The sequence below is a fragment of the Etheostoma spectabile genome, chromosome 1, assembly GCF_008692095.1.
Source record: "Etheostoma spectabile isolate EspeVRDwgs_2016 chromosome 1, UIUC_Espe_1.0, whole genome shotgun sequence".
Classification (NCBI taxonomy): domain Eukaryota; kingdom Metazoa; phylum Chordata; class Actinopteri; order Perciformes; family Percidae; genus Etheostoma; species Etheostoma spectabile.
The window spans coordinates 1,715,078-1,737,634 of NC_045733.1; the positions used below are offsets into that span (position 1 = coordinate 1,715,078).

At 41.0% G+C, this 22,557-nt stretch overlaps 1 protein-coding gene and 1 long non-coding RNA gene across 2 annotated transcripts in view; one reads left to right on the forward strand and one right to left on the reverse strand.

Annotated features, from left to right (window-relative positions):
• Positions 1–9,961: 9,961 nt before the first annotated feature.
• Positions 9,962–22,557, forward strand: part of ush2a (Usher syndrome 2A (autosomal recessive, mild)) — a 221,377-nt gene continuing 208,781 nt past the window's right edge. Inside the window, 5 exon segments of the mRNA XM_032520470.1 lie at positions 9,962–10,464; positions 11,113–11,922; positions 12,709–12,923; positions 13,061–13,279; positions 18,374–18,542. Of these exon segments, the coding sequence (XP_032376361.1) occupies positions 11,308–11,922; positions 12,709–12,923; positions 13,061–13,279; positions 18,374–18,542 (1,218 nt within the window). The 5' untranslated portion in view covers positions 9,962–10,464; positions 11,113–11,307.
• LOC116692332 (uncharacterized) lies at positions 12,081–19,440 on the reverse strand. Its single transcript, XR_004332684.1, has 3 exons — positions 19,427–19,440; positions 14,931–14,935; positions 12,081–12,228 (listed from the first exon to the last, which is right to left on the reverse strand). It is a non-coding gene; the product is annotated as an uncharacterized LOC116692332 (long non-coding RNA).

Here is a 22,557-nt window from a genome sequence, read left to right on the forward strand (position 1 = left end):
AGCCACCTTTTCCCAATTAGAGCTTACCAGGGCTGATATGTACAGTAATAACACACATGTCAATATTTAAAGCACAAACTGTTTGACTAACTCATCACTGTTTACAGTTTGTCAAGATACAAGATAAGGTTCTGAAATGAATTTCTAAAAAGTATGCATTTTATAAATTAGTTTTTAGTTATTTTGAAATATTAAATACAGACCATATTATTATTTTAAGGGATACTTTGCCAATTGAAACCAGTTTTATGTCATCGTTGTGTGGGTAGTCTGTTAAAGTAAACGATGTCTAGCAGCAGAGGTCTGCCAGAAGATGCGTAATGCGTTTTGCCAAACACTGCCCACAGTGCCATGACACAGAGCAGCTGGATCTAAATCAGCAAATATCTCTTTGAACAGGTGTAAAAAAAAAAAATAGATAATTACTGGTATAACATTGGAACACAATAGTTGTGTAACACATTCACATGGTACGCTGGCAAGATCACACAATCACACACTGGATTTCCTCATGGTAAAATTAAATAAATTAACAAACAACCAAGCAAATTTCTGACCACCAAACATTCAACCTGAGAGGTAAGTGAAAAACAACATTTTTCACCTGGAATTAAAGTGCTTATATTATGCTCATTTTCAACTTTATAACTGTATTTAGAGGTTGTACCAGAATATGTTTATGTAGTTTAATTTTCAAAAGTCCCCATATTTTTGTTGTACTGCACATTCCTACAGCTCCTCTTTTCACCCTGTGTGTTAAGTTCTCTGTTTTAGCTACTGAGTGAGGCATCTCACGTCTGTTCCATCTTTGTTGGGAGTTGCACATGCGCAGTGGCATGGTAAACACTGCTAGCTAGCTGGTTGCAGAGTAGGAGGACGTGCCACGCTAGCAGCCAGGCGAACCTTATGATGTGTGTTACAAAGGGATGCATGTTTGTCACGGAAGTAAAGGCTGGACTACAATAGAGCTGTTTGAAGCAGTTTGTGAACAATGTCCCTTTCGGGGAGACTTTTGGCTTTTTCACTTTTTAAATCTACCATGTGCACAAAAAGTTATATAACACAATAAAAGAAAGGAGAAAAGCCAAAAAGCATAATATGAGCACTTTAAGTTACTTTTTAACCAATTATTTTAGTTGCCTCACCCCAACCACACCTTAACCATACTATCGTTCAGCAGCCATGTAGGGAAAAAGGCATTAAATGTTCAAATTGTTTCAGTGCCAGTGGATTTGTCAGAGGTTTGGGGAGAACACAGGAAATGTGTCATTCCCAATTTTAACCATGTTACTGTAATGTATTTGCATGTTGTTGTTCCCAAATCATATATTCTTCTTAAAGTGATATTTGTTTAGTGATTACTGTTTGAGAATCCACACAGAAACTGACATTTGAGGAAAATACGACTTTATGGGACATCTTAATACATTTTTCCAGCTCAAAGTAGTAAAAACCCAAGATTCAACTTATAAGTGAATGCAGAATTGCTGATGGCAAAGTGTTAACGGCAAGACAGCGCCTTAGCTGTATGTTTATTTTTAGAAGTGTGTTTTGCCATCTCTTTTTCTTTACATTTTGCCCTCTCATGGTTAGAAATCAATTCAGCATTAAGTTTTTCTGCCAGCTAAATTTTTTATATATAATTCCATACTACACCAACAGTATTGTTGTGCCTATGCAGTCAGATATGGGCAATGTATACTGACTCTTTTTAAGAAAATAAATAAACATTCCATGCATTTAGTAGGTTGATTCCCATGGGTGAATCTAAGTGATAATAGTTGCAGAAGTGCCCCAAGCTAATAATATAGCCTTGACAGGGAAAAGGTGATTGGCATAGACAAAATGTGTGTGTGAAAGACGGGATGATTATGTGTATGTGCATTGTCAAGAGAGGCAGGAGGTTAATTCAATCCTATAGAAACGCAGCATGGAGGGGATTGGACAGCACAGCCCTGAGGGTGTCACTGGCCTCAACCCCAACAGGGGGCAAAAAGCTTGCACAGACACACACACACACACACACACACACACACACCCTGTGACTTAAGGGTATAAAATCTGAGAAGCCTTGGAAAAGCCAAATTGTTTTTTATATCTAGTTTCTGGTGCATTTCATTTAGAGCCAAGGTGGATAAATGATGAATGTGGATTAAAATATATATCTATTTATAGAAAATGCAGCATAAAACAAGGACAAGAAAGAAGAGGACATTTAGAGAAGAGCAGTGATAGAGGACGGTAAGAGGGATTGAGGGCATGGAGAGGGGAGAAGGGAATAGAGTGAATGAAGGAAAGAATGAGTGTTGCTCATGGAGAGTGGTATGTGTGGGAAAGGTGTATGAGAGGAGAACAGAAGTGACCAAAATAGAGCATAGACACCAGGGTGACGTAAGTGGAAGAGGAAAATGAAAGAGATTTGATGTACTAGTGCAGTGCCTGTTGAAAATGTGCCTGTTTGGAACGGGCCAATTGCTTGGCCTGTGGGGTTGCTGCTTGTAGAATTAATCAAAACCAAATTGTACCCCAAAATTACTTACAGAAAGACCCTAAACCACTTCATATCTAACTCCCCTGTACACCCTTTATACCCCACTTTTAACTTATTGATTTACCTGACAGAGAACATTGCAGATTCAAAATGTAATCACAAAATATCACAATGAAAATGTAGAGTATTCAGACATAAGCCTCATGGACTAATGGCAGTGCGCTACCCACCCGGCCCGTTATGAGAGCTAATTAGCACATATTTACGTTAATCAAAAAATTGTGTGTGTGTGTGTGTGTGTGTGTGTGTGTGTGTGTGTGTTGTGTGTGTGTGTTGTCTGTGTGGTGTGTGTGTGTGTCTGTGTGTGTGTGTGTGTCTGTGTGTGTGTGTCTGTGTGTAGAGAGAGAGAGAGAGAGAGAGACAGTGTTTTCTCATGTTGTATGATTGCATAAACGCATTTAACATTTGATCAGAGGTGTTATTTTTCCATAAAGGTTTAGTGGCTTGACAGTTAACGGTGAAATAGGGGATTTGAAGTGTGGTGGCATATTGGCAATGGTAATGTTATTGTTTAGTAGTAGACTTAATTAACCCAACACAGGGTGAGTCTGATTAAAAGTGCTGTGTCTGCCCGGTTTAGCTCTGAGATTTTCTCGCTTTGCATAGAGTTGTGAAGGAATAATCTCCGAGATTACTTTTTGTTCAGCCTAATTAGCCTGTGTCTATGTTATCGCCTAACATATACCTATGCATTCCGTTTCTGCAAGATCGGGAATGATCGAGATTTTTCTTGGCACAGCTACCGGAATACTTAAAACTTTCAGACAGGTTGCCCCCGTCACATCTACATTGTCAAGCTCAGTTGGAGGCTGCACAGTAACACTCCAGAACAACGGGATCTGTTGATCCATTTCTTTTACTGTCTATGATTGAGTGGATGGTTGTTGGTTGTTGGCGGGGGGCTGTCAATGTGTCCGTGGGGGTGGTTGTCAGCTCTCATCCTGACAGAAGCCTTGCAGCGCCCGTGAGACTGAGGCAGACAGACAAGGGGAGTGCTAGCTAGCTAGCTGGCTAAATTATCGTTAGATTAGTCTATCTATACAGTCAAAGTTCTGATGAATTTGTGGGTTAGCTCAGAGCTGTGAAGCGTGGTCAAAACAATCTTACTAAAAAGAACTGAGCGTGTTGAATGATGTCGTAGTCTTAGGTTACCCACCAAGAATTAGCAAGTAGCTGCTTACGGCCACACCACCCTGAAAGTGCCCGCTCTCGTCTGCTCTCGGAAAACAAATTAGCAAGTAGCTAATGATTAGCTACCAGCAACCATCACTTTTACTGTAAGCACCAAAGCCCTTTTCTTCTTCGGTACCCCTACAGGTTGCAAGCAGAATTGTCAATTACTGTTACCATTACCATTATTCATATGTCTCATTCCAACGAGTTGATGAAACACTGAAACGATTTTCAAAACATTATTTTAAGGTACAAAAAAATCTTTTGGATCAATCAACACTGAAATCATTCAATATCATAAGGTCTCTGTTGTATTGCTGTGTTGCAAAGTGGGATGTAATCAATGACAAAACTATCCCATGTGGCAGGAAAAAGGTTGTATTACATTTCCTGTAACTCCAACTCTTTAAATAAATTGAGGTTTGTATCGAATTGTGTGTCAAAAATTGTGATACAAACCGAATCCTGGGTTTGGTAAATCGTTACAGCTGTACCCTATACCGTAGGCCTAAGTGGCAACAGTCTCTGTCTGCCTGTTGTCTGTAGCTGGTTGTGCTTTGCATGTGTAGGATTCTGAAACGTCAATTTGGCAGTTATCGTTTTTTTGAGTTTGCAAAGTAGCCTAGTGCTACTTTGCACATTTTTGTGGGTCAGGGTCCTCAATGGACCAAATCCGGGCAGCAGAGGCTGGCCCTGGGGACGTGGAACGTCACCTCTGTGTGGGGGAAGGAGCTGGAACTTCTGCGGGAGGTGGAGCGCTACCAGTTAGATCTAGTGGGGCTTACCTCTACACCTATTCTTGGTTCTGGAACCATACTCCTGGATAGGGGTTGGACTCTGTCCTACTCCGGAGTTGTCCAGGGTGTGAGGCACCGCCGGGTGTGGGGATGCTCACAAGCTGAGCGCCGCTACATTGGAGTTTCCCCCGGTGGACAAGAGAGTCGCCTTCCTACGCCTTAGGGTGATAGGGGGGAAAACTCTGACTGTTGTTTGTGCACACGCACTAAACAAGAGTTCGGAGTATTCGGCCTTCTTGGAGACCTTGAATGGAGTCCTGTATGGGGCTCCAGTAGAGGACCCCATAGTTCTGCTGGGGGACTTCAACGTACACATGATGGAGATACTTGGAGAGGCATGATTGGGAGGAACGGCCTCCCTGATCTGAACCAGAGTGGTTGTCTGTTGTTGGACTTCTGTGCTAGTCATGGATTGTCCATAACAAAAACCATGTTCGAACATGGGGATGCTCATAAGTGTACTTGGTACGTAGGCCAAAGATCAATGATCAATTTTAAAATAGTTTCATCTGATCTGAGGCCGTATGTTTTGGACACTTGTGTGAAAAGAGGGGCGGAGTTGTCAACTGATCACCATCTGGTTGTGAGTTGGGTCAGGGGATGGGGGACACTCTGGACAGACCTGCTAAGCCCAAACGGGTAGTGCGGGTAAATTGGGAACGTCTAAAAGAGGCCCCTGTCTAACGGACTTTCAACTCACAACTCAGGCGGAGCTTTGTGAGTATCCCAATGGAGGCTGGGGGCGTTGAACCTGAGTGGACAATATTCAAAGTTTATATTGCTAAAGCTGCGGCGGGACGCTGTGGTCTTAGGGTCTTAGGTGCCTCAAGGGGCAAAGTTGGAGAACTTTCGGTCTGCACCAAGGTGCTTCTGGAAAACCGTTCGCCACCTCAGGAGGGTGAAGCGGGGAATCCTCCAAGCTGTGTACAATAAGGATGGGATGTTGTCGACCTCAACTGAGGAGGCAATAGAGCGGTGGAAGGAGCACTTTGAGGATCTCCGAAATCCAGCTGACACGTCCTCTGTGGTAGAGGCAGAGCTGGAGGATGATGGGGGATTGTCGTCAATTTCCCTGGTGGAAGTCGCTGAGGTAGTCAATCAACTCCACAGTGGCAAAGCCCCAGGGATTGATGAGATCCCAGAAATGCTGAAAGCTCTGGGTGTGGAGGGGCTGTCTTAGTTGACACGCCTCTTTAACATTGCGTCAAAGTCTGCGACAGTGCCTAAGGAGTGGCAGACCGGGGTGGTGGTTCCCCTCTTCAAAAAAGGGGACCAGAGGGTGTGTGCAAATTACAGGGGTATCACATTTTTCAGCCTCCCTGGTAACGTCTACTCCAAAGTGCTGGAAAGGAGGGTTTGGCCGATAGTCGAACCTCGGATTGAAGAGGAATGATGCAGATTTTGTCCTGGTCGTGGAACAACTTATCAGATCTTCACTCTTGCAAGGATCCTGGAGGGAGCCTGGGAGTATGCCCAACCAGTCTACATGTGTTTTGTGGCTCTGGAGAAGGCGTATGACCAGGTCCCCCGGGAGATACTGTGGGAAGTGCGGGAGTATGGGGTCCCTTCTCAGGGCCATTCAATCGCTGTATGACAAAAGCGAGAGCTATGTCCGGGTTCTTGGCAGTACGTCCGACTCGTTCCAGGTGAGGGTTGGCCTCCGCCAGGGCTGCGCTTTGTCAGCAATCCTGTTTGTAATATTTATGGACAGGATATCGAGGCGTAGTCGAGGTGGGGAGGGGTTGCAGTTTGGTGGGCTCGGGATATCATCGCTGCTTTTTGCATATGATGTGGTCCTGAAGGCATCATCGGCATGTGACCTTCAGCACTCACTGGATCGGTTCGCAGCCGAGTGTGAAGCGGCTGGAGTGAGGATCAGAACCTCTAAAACTGAGGCCATGGTTCTCAGCAGGAAACCGATGGAGTGCCCTCTTCAGGTAGGGAACGAGTCCTTACCCCAAGTGAAGGAGTTTAAATACCTTGGGGTCTTGTTCATGATTGAGGGGACCATGGAGCAGGAGATTGGTTGGAGAATCGGAGCAGCGGCTGTGGTATTTTATTCAGTTTATTGCACCATTGTGACGCAAAGAGAGCTGAGCCAGAAGACAAAGCTCTTGATCTGCCGGTCAGTGTTTTTTTCTATATTCCTCCATGACCTATGGTCATGAAGGTTGGGTCATGACCAAAAGAACGAGATCCAGGGTACAAACAGCCAAAATGGGTTTCCTCAGGAAGGTGATTGGCGTTTCCCTTAGAGATAGGGTGAGAAGCTCAGTCATCCGAGAGGAGCTCGGAGTAGAGCCGCTGCTCCTTTGTCCGTCAAAAGGAGCAGTTGAGGTGGCTTGGGAAAGGGAAGTTTGGAGTTCCCTGCTGGAGCTGCTACATACCCGATAAAGGATAAACGGATGAAGATGGATGGATGGAAGCTCCGCTGCTGTCTGTCTCTGGTCTGCTCAGTCAGTGATCAGTGTGAGAGGGGGAGTGGCTAGCGGCTAAAGCGGCAAAAGCCAACGTGTGCTTCTTTTACCGATATATATTTAATTAAATATTTTGCATTTTTCTAATCCAAACAACACACTCAAACTTGGCACTGCAATTACACATGCCCGTAGAAAGACACATGCCAAGTTTGAAATCCATTGGACTAACGGTTCTACAGATATGCACATAACGGACACACACACACGCGCATGCACAAACACACACACACAAACAGACAGACAGACGTTCCTGAAATTTATACGTAGATGTGCATATTCAACGCACATTAAATTTAATTTAAAAGACGGACTACAAAGACAGTAAAAAAAATGTGCATTCCAGTTACATCTCCTCTTAGAATGTCTTGTGAAAAAAATTACTGGAAGGAAGATACTGGAAACAAATGATGCATCATAGTGTGGTCTCTTGATGTGAAGGAATCTGCTGAGAATGTAACCACTATGTGAATCTATAAAAATCTACCTCGTCTGAGGTGGTATGGTTTTGTGCACCAAAGTGATTAAAAAAACAAATGTGTAGAATGTAGATGTTGTTATTCATATGCTGCAGAGGTTTTGACCACCAAACCACTAACTGGTTTTGTTAGTTAAACAAAAACTCCACAATGCTCCTTAAACCTAAATATGTATAAATGCTAACATACGTGCACACAGACGTGCACACTGAAAGAAAAATCTGAAATCAATCGCAGCCAAGTGATAAGCTTGCACTCACCAATGTACACCTATTATTCAAGAGATAAAATGGCTCTTGAATGCATGATGCCTAAAATGTGTGTGTGTGTGTGTGTGTGTGTGTGTGTGTGTGTGTGTGTGTGTGTGGTGTGTGTGTGTGTGTGTGTGTGTGTGTGTGTGTGTCTGTGTAACATCTCCATATGTACAACCTAATATTGTATTTTGCTAAAAAACACACAGTCCAACCATCAATTTATTCCACTTTTCCTAATCAGCAGCGAGGCCAAGGATGTCTCCATACATATTCATGCTGCTCTGGAGACTCAGAGAGACGATACATTTACCATATTACCCTTAATGTTATTAGACCAGCAAACACAATTTAGGCAAATATAAGTCATACATTAGTAATTTAGAAAATGAGACAATATTAATTGTGCGATCGTCATCCGGTTTTAATCCCGTTTGTGTGATAGCACTTCAATCTCTGGAATTGAATGCGTCTGGCTGAATAAATTAGTACAATCAATGTATGACTAGATTCTCTGTCATGTGGACACACTGTGTGCAAATCTATGCAAATATATTATGAAGAGGGTATAAGAGAAACTCTTCTTAGCTAACAAAGCTCTTGATGATCCCAGCCTGGCGTCCTTTTCACCCTCTTAGAGGGAAAGAAGAAGGTAATACAAGGAAAAACTCTTTTCTGGCTAACTGATCAATGTTTGCTTGTGGAGGGATGCACAAATTACCCCCCTCTGTCACTAGGTGGTTTTTCTTGATTCATTTAAGCAATGCAAACATGTTATCATTTTGTTGGCCAGTGAAGAAATCTGGCATCATGATATTTTCAAATGAATATGTAGATAAGGTTTTGACTTTTTTTTTAAACATAATCAGATCAAGTTCATTGTTTTCTTCCTCCACTTTCTACTTCCTCTTCTTTCTTTCGGTCTTTCACTGTGTTCATTTTTTTTCCTTTTCTACCCCTTTCCTAACTACCTCTATCCTAGCCCCTAGCCACCTCCCCTCTCCTCCTCTCCCCTCCCTTTGCTTCTCTCTGCCTGGTATTGATTAGAAGGCGAACCTCTAATCTCCTTAAGGTCATTAGGAACACTTAATTAAAACCTAGTTAGAATGCCTTTGTTCAACCAAAGCAAATTGCAGCTGTTCAAACGCGATTAGTATGATAACGTAAAAACTTGTTGGCAGGAAAAAATATAAGAGAGGGTGTTTTTTGGTGGAAATGTTTACACAATTTAAATGCAGAGCGCTTAAGCACACACTGGAAGTCTAAACTACTGTATACTTGAGCTAGTGCTTCTGCTGTGTGTGTTGATGGGATTGTTTAAGCTATAATTTGATAGTGGATGTTCAGCTTTATGAAACTAGCGGATTAATGCATGCATCTGGTTTAGGTTAGATTTATTCCAATTTTAGATTTGTCTAACATTGGTTAGAAGGTCAAATATATGATAAGATGTATACGATCTAATGGTGACAGTTTACTCTTGTTGTTATGTTCACACAATCATTATTAGACTATATACCCTCACTTTCATATAGGCCTACAGCTAATAGTGCAAGTAGCATTTGAATTGCAAACGATGTAAGAGAGGAAACAATTCCCATCAACTTCAGTGTTAAGTTACTTTTTATTAGAATGAAGAGATAGAACCGTTTATCTACCCTATCAAATTTTTCTGTCATTGAATTTGATAATTTCTATCTTTATTATAAGATTTTACAATTCAGTTTACAGTACACTCATACTTTCACACACACAGGGAAATAGGCCTACTTAAAAAAAATAGTATTTTCTAAATTATCAACCATATATCATAAGGCATTCACAGCAGCTCTACCATACATAGTTTGGTCACATTTATATACAGGGGGGCTTCATCAAAGGCACGTACTGTAATTAGTCGTTTGTGGTAATTGTTACCAAGACCCCATTAATAACACACATAGCAGTACATCCCTGGTGGTGACTGCCATTAAATTGCTGACAAGAAAAGACAACCCTTTGCCTCTCATTCTGGCATTCCTATAATGTAGGACCTCCTTTCTGTTTGTATTTTCTCATCAGTGCCATAATACATTGCACCCTTAAATGGTGATTTAGTATAAGTAAAAACATAAATTTGACAGCTAGTCCATTAAATGATTTTCTTCCTACACTCTCTTTGGCAGGAGCCATGGGCTGGAGCGGATCACCGTTGCCTAGCGACGGCAGTAGCGTTCCTCTTTTCTCTGAGAGCCACTTGTCTGAAACCCAGACGCATCCCACGTAGGTGGGGGGTAAAGCATTACTACCAGGCAGGGGGTAATTAGGCTTTTAAAATAGCGTATTAATGCCTTGCTGTCACTGATATTCTTTAGTATTCTGTAACAGATGCAAAACGGATATGTCGCACTGTTTGTTCTCACGCCGACCCCAGGGCTCTCATGTTTCCGTTACTTGGCTCTGAACGCTGTAACGTTGTCTAGTCGTTACTTTGCGCCCAATATCCTGCCGCCTGAAGCGCTGCTGGCCAGATGGTGACTCGCGGTAATCTCCTTAGCACCGCGTACCGCATGTTCTGATTGAGAGAGGTACGACAGAGAGAAAAAAAGAGGAGCTTTGACAAGTTGAGCTGTATTGGCATTCAGGTTTTTTTTTCTGACGAATTGTGGACTAGAACGACGGACAAAATAACTCAAGTCATGTTTGGAGAGGACTATTTTTTCTACTGGAGCGGCGGCTGCTATCACTGACAGACAGGTGTGGAGAAATACAGGTAGTTAGCTTGTTTTGTCCGACTCATGCCAGAGCAACAAGTGTTATTTGTTTGTTGACGCTGCACTTGGGATAGAGCTTTGTGCTGGGAGTCAACACCGACAGGTAAACACAAGGAGCCACCAGATACTTTAGCTTGTCACAAGATCTGAATAGATTTATAAATTTGCAGAGCATATAGCACACGTTATTAGATACATTGGGAGCTTTCCTATTTTCCAACGCACATTGTAGGTTAAGCAAGACAGGGTCCAAGTAATTCAGCCCTAGAGATGACTGCACTGCTGGCCTCTTTTTGTATGTCAAAATGTGAAATTGAAGCTGTTAAGTATTGTAATGAAGAGAGCTTTGGCCTAAGCCTCAATTTCCAACAAACTTATGTGAAAATCCGTTCAGTTGGATAAAAACTTGGAGGCCAGAGGAAAAAGGGCATGTTTAATTCAATGGAAAATGAAGAAAAGGGGAAAGCAATGTAGCAGTATCAGTTGAGCTGTGCCTCCATCAAGCTGTACATGATAGTGTAGGCTTTGGCTAGGGAATAGCATGCATGGCATTTCACTCCCCTCAGATATGTCTCATGTTGGATTTTGGTCTGACCAAGTCTCTCTTTCCTTCTCTCTTTTCCCTCTCTAGATTGTGAAATCCTACCTATCATGTGAAGGCTTTGGTTGTGGTTTGTGTGTTGTGTGTGTGTGTGTGTGTGTGTGTGTTTTTATATATGTGTGTGCGAGTGACAGAGACAGTGTAACAAAGAGCTAAGTTTTGTAGCCTCGCTCTAGGGGCACTGGCCTGTAACAAATGTCCCTGTAACCCTGGAACTATGAAACCATGACAGTCATCACTTATTCAAGCATTGCTGGAACGCTTCCGAAAGAAATCCGGGTTTGTGAACATCCCTCTGCCCCCGAGAATGTTGCAGCACCCAGGTCTAATATTCTAGAACCTCAGACCATGCAGGACCCCTTGGAGAACCCAATTCTAGAATTGTGTGGGGTCAAAGGCCAGAGATGGATGGAACAGAAAGAAGACAAGGGAGAAACAAAGGGAGAGAATGCAAAAAGGAAGAGACAAACTTGGAGCAGAGGAGTCAGCAGAGAGAGGATGGAGAGAGTAAGGAGAGAGGAGCAGTGTAACTTAAGGAACAAATGCAACAAGAAAGTTATAAAAGACCTTATAAGTGGGAGGAAATGCTTGAATGGAAAGTATGAGAGCAAGACTGATGTTACTGGGATTCTGTCAGCTGCAGAAACAGAAGGTGAAATCAATCAAATGGAGAAAAGGTTAACAAAAAGGAAGACAATGCCTGTTTTTTCTTGGTTATTTAACCTGAAAAACATCACTGGAACAATGGAAAACATGATGAAAGGGATGAGGTGGCATCATATCTTCCTCTGGTTAACCCTCCTCCTCTTCAGCCTATGTCCAAAATCTGCTTCATCACAGGTAAGAGTGGCTTTCAAGAGCCAATTGTAATTTGTGAACCCAAAACTGGAAGAATAATTAACAGACGATGTACAAATTAATATGAATTGACATGTTGACCTCTCATAGTAGGAAAAGCACAGGTGTTACTAGCTAAGTTTCTATCCACTTGTCAATCAAATTATCTGAATCTCGGTAAAAAAACTCATACGAATAAACCTGGTGAAAGTGTGTTTCCATCCAACGGCTTTAAAGCGAATAAAAATCTGTGCGTAATGACGTCACATGCTGTTTTGCAATCAAAGTAGTATATCGAATTGATTTGATCTGCAGTTGACTTACATCGGCGAGTGACAAAGACTTATTAACGGTCTATGGGAGTAAGATGGCTCTGTTCTGGTGAAGTTCCCATTAAGTCAAGACAGTGTGACAGTGAACCAGCATGCACAAAACCAGGGCCCTGAAACTGAAGCAGCTAAATGGCAATAAGAATTCAGCGAGCATTCATTTATTTACATTTTTATTCAAAACACCTGTCCTAATACATTGTAAATGAACTGTACACTATGTGTGATGATAGGAGGTTTGCCTGCTAATTCTGTTATGCTATATCATACCCTTATTCTATAACCCATAGGTTTCATTGTATAGCACATTGTATAGATTTTTCCAAACTGCTAAAATGGCATTGTAGGTCATTACTGTATCTAGATGTCTCAGGTTGCTGCAGCCACAAAAAGTATAAGGGGCAAGAGAGACCCAGATTAAATAAAATGATATATATTGTAAAACCATCTTTGTTCTTAGGGAAATTTCCCACGAATGGAGAACATTGCTGCCTTCAAACCTGTGTCGACCTCTCCGGTTCGTTCCACCTGTGGGGTTCCAGAGCGGAGCAGCTACTGCCAGTCCCCGTCCTCCCAGACTGAGCTGATGACATGTTATCAGGCCTTCTGTATCCAGGAGTGTCCCTATAGATCCTCCACACCTCCGTATGCCCCTCTGCTTCTGCCTGCACACAGGTATATGGATCACATTTTTAGTAATGTTATTAAGGTTTTTCAGAGGATTTTTGAAGACCTCTGATGTTTCATTTCATGCAAAATAAAAAAAATAAAAAGGTAATTTTTGAGGGAAAGTATTAACTTTATTCTACCAGGGGTACCTGTGTAACTGAGGACAGGAATGACACTCGCCCTGAGACTCAGACAAAGACCGGAACCTCTACTAGTCCAGAGGGGATTGCTGGTGGATCCAGTAGTGTGCGGTTTCTGCCATTCCCGGATGGATGTCTGGTCTCTCCCTCCTCACAGAAACTAGGAACGTTGGGTTCCCTCACCCTGGCATTGTGGATAAAACCAAGCTCTCCTGGAGAGATGTAAGTTCAATTTGTTTTTTTAAATCATTTTCAATTATCAATGACAATAATCCGTCAATTGCATAGTTGGAGATACTGTATGAGGCTTTCTTTTAACATTTGTGTGTAATAAGTAAGAGTCACAATCACTAATGTACCATATCAGAGTAGTCCATCACTAGCCTGTGCTACTGATGAAATACAGTGCCCTGCTGGAAACACACACTGCTGTGATATATAGTCAAATGTCTGTTTGGATATGATATCTAATATGATTTTCAAACATCGAAAGTGAATGAAAGTGAAAGCCCTGTGATATTGATCTAATAACAAGAAGCAATTAGGTCAAGTCTGGTCACGTCAGTATCACTTTCAGGAAATGTTGGCCAACAACTTGCTGTCATGTTCTTCTCAGACATGTGGAGTGTGAGAGAAAGGGGATGAGAGGGGGCTGGTATGTTGCAGGCAGGGTAGGTATGGTGCAGAGTTACACAGATCAGCTTGCAGACACACACACACACACACACACACACACACACACACACACACACACACACACACACACACACACACACACACACACACACACACACACACCACACAAAAAGCACAAAAGATCAGTTGGCTTTACTTGGCAGCTCTATCTCCTCTTCCAGCATACAGCAACACTCAAAGTAGATTGAACAACATGGGATTCTTTGTTCTGGAACTAAAAGTATGCTAAACATACGTATTTGTTAGTGAAATGTACCTAGTAAAAGACTACTCTGCCGATTTTGGACTTACAATGGACACTTTACAAATAAAAACAATAGAAATGTTTTCAGCAGGACCAGAGATATCATCTTTTTTATTCCAGGCATTCTTTTTCCTTGTCAAAACACTTGGATGTATTATACATCCATATCCATATATGTAGAAAACAAATTTTGGGGGCCTACATTTCCCACAATGCAATTTGACTGAACCAATTACAGTTGAGAACCTTTTCCAAATGGTCTGATCCATAAGAATTGTATGCCTCAGAATTTATCATGGGTTTCCCCTACATAGGTTCTCCTTGGGCAACCCGCCCAGGTAGATTGAGACCCGCCTAACTAGATAAAATCTGAATTAACTTTATGTTCCCAATCAGCTGTGCATTTTAATTTTTTACAGCGTGCACAGACCAGCTGCCTCCAGCACCCTCCCCTTCGTAAAGTCTTGTGCATGACAGTGTCAACGCTGCACTTCAGGCTCAGAGGCTATCGTTCGTAGTAGCATGCAGCTGGTGGTCTTGCCGTGGGATGAAGTGTAGCAATGAAACCATAGCAACATCGCTGCCACGCCGCTGTGAAAGCTCCCCAAACATCATTTATCAGAGTCTGGTTGTTACCCCGGTCCGCGGCAGTCTCTTCCGCTCCATACCTTTTTAGAACGGAGCTAACCGGAGCTGACTCCAACTAACCGCTTATCCGGGCTAAGCTACTTTCATTTGTTTTAAAGTGCCCATATTATGCTCATTTTCAGGTTGATAATTTTATTTTGAGGTTTAACCAGAGTGGTTTTACATGGTTTCATTTTCAAAAAACATCATATTTTTGTTGTACCGCACATTGCTGCAGATTCTGTTTTCACCCTGTATGTTTACAGAGAGACGTCTCACTTCTATACTATCTTTTTTGGGAGTCACACATGCTCAGTAGCTAGGTAAGATCATATCAGCTAGATAACTCTTTCTCCAATTAGCTTGGAGACTTCTTCTAAATGAAGGCACACCTGTGGAATACCTGCAAAACAGGGACATGTAAGTAGTTCTTTTGTAGATTATGGTGAACTAGTGTGTGTTGTAGCAGTGTTTTACCATTGAGAACAAGCTAGCACGCTAGTATGGGCACTGAATTCAACGAGCAATTTTTAGTATTTTAGCAGAATACTGAAAGCAGCGGAAAGGCAGAACTGAGTACATTATCGCAATATTCAACAACTTTTTGGAATATTGCATATTTTCCTCATATTGTGCAGCCCTAATAACCACCCTGAAATGTGTCAGAAGCAGCATAGTGTTGCAATATTTTCATTTGTATCAGTATCATCTTTTAGTCTAATTCGTTTAATATGTAAAACAATATTATTATAATCATAATTCTTTCTAAAGTATCTGTAATGTTTCAAAAAATAGTTCATAAACCTATAAGTTTGGCTAGTTTTTGTCTGAACCCAGCCATCATTCGCTGCAACGTCACATCCTGGGCCACCCACTACCACAAGTAAATTCTTAACCTTTGGGAAACACTGTTTTCAATTCCTTTTATCGACGCAATCATGTTTTTCTGACTGTTGCACATTGCGAAACAATGATGTCAAACTGCTGGAAACTTGCAACAAGAAGGAGTCATGGCGGAGAGAAAGAAATTGTCCAAAACGTGGCTTCATTTTATAAAGAACATTTAAACCAGCGCTGTTTCTAATGTCTGTAAAATAATAATTTTAAGTAATGTTGCCAAATGCTGTAACATCTTTCTATGCAACATGGGCTTCAATTCCAACAATGCCATGTATTTGACACACTACCATCCAACCAACTGAGCAGCACGTCCGTTACCGAGGGCAAATATCCTATTAAAATAAATGTATTATTATAGTAACATGAGCGCCACGCGGGCAGGCTCAGCAGAATTTTAAATTTGACTAAGAAAACCTAAATGAAACAAATGCTCTACAAAGATTCTCTTATTTAATCTACACTGTTTTCAGACTCAGAGATCATAAAACAGTTTCACTGATGCTGAAAACCTGTGTTAGTCTTGTTTTTTCCACAGAAATTTTTGATCAGGAATCATGAAGGGAATTGATAAAGAATCGAAGTGACAAGCCGTATCAATAAGGGCATTGGTATCAATAAAATCTTATCAACAAAAGGCTTCATCCAATGCAAACATATAAGCAGTAGAACTCCTCCTGAAACCTGTAACAGACTTTGATGTGTAAAATCGGTGTGATTATTGTATCTGTTTTAAATAACTACCTTTTTCAAATTAACGTATGTAGTAAAATGCATTGTAAAAGTCTTTACTAGTCTTTCTAAATGATCAGACATTGTTGGCTCTATATGGACAGTAGTAGTAAGAAAGGGGGAAAATAATTTCCTCTTTGTGGATTAAACAAACATAATAAGTAAGCTTATGGGTTTGTTGAGCGTGCACAAGATAAAGTCTGTCAACATTCACATATTGCACAATTTCCTGCAAAAATAAACATGGCTGATAACTTTGCAGTGGGGACAGGTTTGAACAAAGACCTAGACCTGTTCTAGTAACTCACCTGATGTCCAGTTTAAATGTTGCTGTCAGTTAAATTTAACTCCGAACAGGGAGAATCAGACCGAGATCAAATCACTTCTTTAAATGTCATGCTGTGATTTTGTTAGTGAAGTCTGGGGATTCAAATGACAGACAAGTCTTGTTGTCTTGGTTTTCCGAACATGACACCTGTATGGCTGAATGCATCTGAATGGAAGTAATATCTCTCCCCTCTCACTCTCTCGCTCTCCCACTCTTTCTGTTGCTGTCATTGGCCATCAGTCTTTTGTTGTAGAGACGATCATGGCTGCCATCAAAGAAGCCAGATGAAAGGAGGTCTCTATCCTCACCTCTGTCCATCTCTCCTAACCCCTCTCTCTTTGTCTCCCCCTCTCTCTGTGATTTCACATCCCTCCCCGCATATGAACAATGAACAGAGCCAGCCACCTGTTACTAAACCATGGCTTCACTTCCAGACACTGAGTTCTGTTTATATATCTTGACAATGTCATATTTAATAGACATTTTATTTTTAGTTTGGTTGCATGCACTGGACTTTTCCTACATGGACGACATGGGGTAGCGTGAATTGTACGTGCCATAATTCTCACAGAGGATGGAAAGCATTATTTGCTGTTGTGCTTTGTTTGGAAAAAGAAAAACCTTGAAGTTTTGACAACTTGCTGGTCTTTCCCTCACCCATCACCTTACCTTGCCCTAGCAACGGATTGAATAATTTATAGCTGAAACAGATAAGCCAACAGAAAATTAACAACAAATTATTGATTATTCGCTCAATTAAACATAAGAGTTTTTAGCAAAAATTCCCAAAGTTTACTGCTTCTGGATCTTTCAAAAATGTGTATTTGCTGGTTTTCTGCGATTGAAAACTAAATATATGTTGATTAGACACCGCAAGCACTTTTCACTCTGTGCCCTCTGTGGCTTTGTGCATTTTTCCCTATTTTCTGACATTTTATAGACCAAATAAGTAATACATTATAAATTAAAGGCAGCTTAATTATTAATAACAATTTGTGCTGCCCGATATGAAGAAAATATCTAATTGCGATTATTTTGACTGATATTGCAATATGATTCACGATATTGGGAATGATCATTTTTTGTATCATCATTCTAATTCACAATACTTAAGTCAGAATGGCTTGACACACATTTTGCCTTTAACAAATATTTGCCCCCCCCCTGCAATTTGGATATTGCACTAGTCCATTTTGCAATTTAGATAAAATTGCGATTAATTGTGCGGCCCTAATAACAATATTGCTTAGTTCAATCTGAATATATATCATAAGTTACAGCACTGCACTTTTGATGCAACAAACATTTTCAGTCCAGTAACTCAGATATGTAGTAACCAAGTAACCAACTAGTCTTAACTTTCTTCTTACACCTATCTTTGTCTCTCCCCTCAGACGCACTCACACACTCACATGCATATGCAGACATACATATATATGGTCTCTTTCACATGCATACATCTATCTGTGATTTATATGGTATGTGGCTCTGGGTTCATAAAAGTCATGATTTCCCATAAAATGTCAGTGATGGTGGTTAATATGACACAGGGAGGGTGTCCGTGTCTGCACCCAGTGTAGCAGCTCAAACCTAGCAGTCATGTAAAATATTGATATTCAATGTGTAAATGTCAGAATGAGAGACTGTGTGTATGAATGTGTGTAGTGGCTTTTAGAGTCCACTCTTACTTCTTATTTTCTTCTTAGTTAAGTTATAACACTTATCACTGCCAGATATTCAAATGCTGCTGAAATCATTGTGTTGCGTATATGTGTGTTTTTGTTTCCCTCAGGATGCTGCTGGAGAAGAGCTCAGGGGAGAGGTTGTTTTTTTCTGTGACAGTGTCCGAGCAGGCGGTCACCCTGCGGTATGGTCAGACCAGCAGTCAGAATCCTTTGACCATCAGCTTCAGAACAGAGGGGAGGCTTACACTGGAGAGATGGACACACATTGTTTTGCAGGTAACAAATCTCAAGGATTTTAGGGATCACAATAGTGGCTTGAGAGACAGCTACCCTGTTAAACGTTCTCGAGTCGGTCAGAATGAGAGGCACATGCTTATGAGCATGAATGTATGAATGTGCGTCCATAGGTGAGTTTGTGTGCATGCCATTAATCTTCATCATCTTAGAAGCACCATCAGGTTTGCATTTAACTGTTGTCATAAGGGTTGTGAAAGCAGAATGTTCTCTTTTTCACAAACATTGATCATAGACATACTGTCTCAATTTCTTCCTCTGTACTTCTCTTTCATTCTCTGTCAATCTTTTTCTCTTACCCTCTATGAGCTTGTGCTAATTATACCGGCAAACATCTGCTTTGGCACAGCTGCTGGGGCCGAGGGCACACACATTACATCAAACACACATACACAGACAGGCAATGCTTCACACTTTCAATACAACATTTCAAAAACGTCTATGACCTGTAGGGAAAACTTCAAAACCCCGTAAACTCTTAGAATTAATCTATTTAGGTGAGTATGATAATTGAATACTTGTTTACACATTAGATTATTTTACAGATAAACTCTGCATATGTTAATGTTATTATGGTGAACCTTGTTGCATGTTTGAAGGAGTGCTAAATAGAAAGAATAAAGTAGGTAAAAGGAAAAAATACGGGGCAGCCTCTAGCTCACCCAGTAGGAGTGTGCGCCCCATGTAGGCTGAGGCCTTGGCAGCAAAAGGCCTCACACAAAACAAAGTCCCCAGTACATGTTTTTTTGTAAAATCTTTAAAAAAATCCTGTTTTTTGTTGTTGTTTCCACTCCATGTCACCTCTGGGGCTCTGTACCTCTGGGTCTCTGTACAATAACACCAGGGATACTTGGGGGAAAAGTAACTTAAGTTGTTTGTTTGTCTAATCATTTGGGCCCTGCTTTTTATTTGGCTTTGCATACATTTTAAAAGGCATTATTGCATTTTTCCATGACACTTTTTGTTAACTTCTTCCTTTGCCCCTCTCTGGTACTTTGATTGATAGTAAAAGTATATAACCATAATAATGACATTTTACATCTTGAATTCTCAAATAAATTCCATGTCTTTTAATAATTAAAAAAAACAATTAAACAGAAGAAAGGGCTCAGCTGATCAATTTGATCATACAAAAACTAAAAATGGATAACCATTTTTAATAATCTTGGTATCATAAAGACATTCTAAACCATTGTTTAAATTAAGTTTCCAGTGACTACTTTTGAAAAAGGAGACTGAAGATGCCAAATACACATAGACAAAGGAATGTACTGTAATCCAACTGCTGTTTGATTTAAAGTGTTATTCAAGGCTAGAGGGGTAAGCCAGGAATGAGGATGGTATATATGTTGACCAGTACTTTAAATTATTGTGCCCAGCTATATCTATCTTATTTAATCTAACTTGACAGTTTAGTTTACTGGCTGGCTGGAGGACTGGTGTTGATGCCTGGTACAGTAATTTGGCAGTCCAGTGGGTTGTTGGCTAAATATAGAGTTGCTTATGTCTCACTTGCAAGCAAGCGTGTGTGTACAGTATGCCCTGTCGGGTTCAGGTTTTTATATGTTTATATGTTTATGTACAGTATCTGTATGTTGTACATATTCATGAAGGCATATAAAAGGGTAATACTTGCAGATATTTTGCTTAAAGTATGTTGTGTTGGTATTAGTGCTGTCAGTTAAACGTGTCATTAACGGCATTAACGCAAACCCATTTTAACAATGTCAATTTTTTTATCTCAAGATTGACGTTCTTTTTGGCCTAGCAAACGTAATTTTTTCACATACTGTTGCAACAACTAGTTACGTTAAAAAAAAAAACACCACACCGGATCTAGCTAGACCGGAAACAAAACAAAGGCACGCCGCACACACTTGTTTGGGCTTGCGAGCCGGCCAAAGAGTAGTAACGTTATGTTTTGAGTGGATGGCATGCGCGAGACGACAAAATGGATGCCAATAAGATTCTGAACGGAAAATTTACTTTTTAAAATTTGCCAAATTGACAAGACCAAAGTCATCTGTGGGTTTTGTTGTTTCGAACTGAGCTATCGTCGCAGCATTCCGCCCCCTTGTCAAAGTATGTTTTTTCACCCTTTTTTTGAGGGACAGTGTTACATTGTGTGAGAGATTATTTGCTTCAAGTGTGAACGACTGCTCCAAGTGAGAATGTTACGTGTGAAATTGAACACTACAGAAGGCTATATGCCAATGTTGTATTCAATAAACACACATTTGCACAAAGCAAGCTGATCCACTTTTCCATGTTGATAAGAGCATTAAAATGAGAAAAAATAATGGGACAAGAAGAAATCAAGGGAAATTTAGAATAGATAAAAATGTGTGATTTAATCGCGCATTAACTATGAATATTAATTTAATTAATAGCTATTAAATATTTTAATCGTTTGACGGCAATAGTTGGTGTGGCTTGGATGTTGGCATTTTGTGTGTGTGCGCTTTCTTGTGAGTCAGTTGGCCTTTTGTTTGATGGCATGGTGATGTGATCTGTTTAGACCATTCAGAAAAATAACGTAATCAACCTTGACACTCAAACACCATTTGCGTACTCCCTTTCTTGTGCATGCACACACAGTTATCTACTCACTCACTCACTCATACACATAGATACACACTCACAGTTCAGCAGTAATTTGTAGCAGAATTGTTAGCCACAATACAGATATTATCTTATGAAGGAGCTGGGTAATTTAAAAATGTTCCAACACACACACAACACACACACACACACACACACACACACACACACACACACACACACACACACACACACACACACACACCAGTCATCTGTCGGTTTGAAAAGATCAAAACACCAAAAAAGACAGTCAAAAGGAATACAGGATTTCCAAGTGCCAGGAGCAATTCAAACACACTGACACACACGCACACATGTACACACACGGTGCCAGGAGCAAGGTGCTGTAGGGTTGCTAGTGCTCCCTAGGTAGTTGTCTTATCTGATTATGGTAACGATGTTGAGAATAGTGGAGAAAAATGTAGCCTGGGGGACGGAGGGACTGAGAGAGGAGAGGAGATGGGGAAAGTGAGAGAGGTGGCTCAGTGTTGTTAAGAGATGCGAAGTCGGATCACTGTGGGACACTGTCCTGTACATTTCTGCAGAATGTATTATCTATCTGGTAGCTCTCATTGTTACTCATTGTTATTGTTCAAATTACTTTTACTACTGTTGTGGATGAAGGAGTTATGTGTACAACTGATGTTACAGTGGCTGCTGATCAGTGTGTAATAAACGTGACTTGTTCTTTCTTTGGGTGTTTTTTTCATCTTAAGTCCGTCCCAGTACTGTGATTGTGTGAGAACAACATTGGGCATTGGCTTCTTGGACTCTAGTTTAACAGTGATTGCGTAGGGAAAATAATGAGCTACACATAGTCTGTTTGTCCTATCCAGAACCTCATCAGATTAAGATTAGAGGGTAGGTGGACTACTTTTTATAACACACCCACATCAGGAACGCCACACCTAGGGCTGCACAATTAATCAAATTTTACTCCCAATTTTGGTTTCCCACAATCAAATTTGCACAATATTCCAAATGCGTTATTCCGTTCATAGAACGCTCTGGGTTTTTTGGCACAGCCAATTTACCGCTGCGTAAACCACTGTCTGATCATGAGCCAGTCAGAGTTGTGCCCTGCACTGCGCAGCTTAGTTTCTAGATGTAGACAGTCACACAGGATAGATTAACGTGAGGACAATTCCACAACAGATAGCAGTCGGTCGTACGTCGGTCACAAGGTTTACCAGTTTACTAGTGAATGCAACATTTTGTCCCATCTGTGTTGTTATTCAGACAACAGCAGTGACCAGTGCTAGTTGGTGCTAGTTAGTGTCTGTTAGGTCACAGGGCTCTAGGGTGCGACTAACATTTTTCCTAGGTTGCACCGGTGCACCTGACGTCCTCGCATCCGCTGCCTCTCCACAAATGTAGCAGTGTTGTTTATCAATAT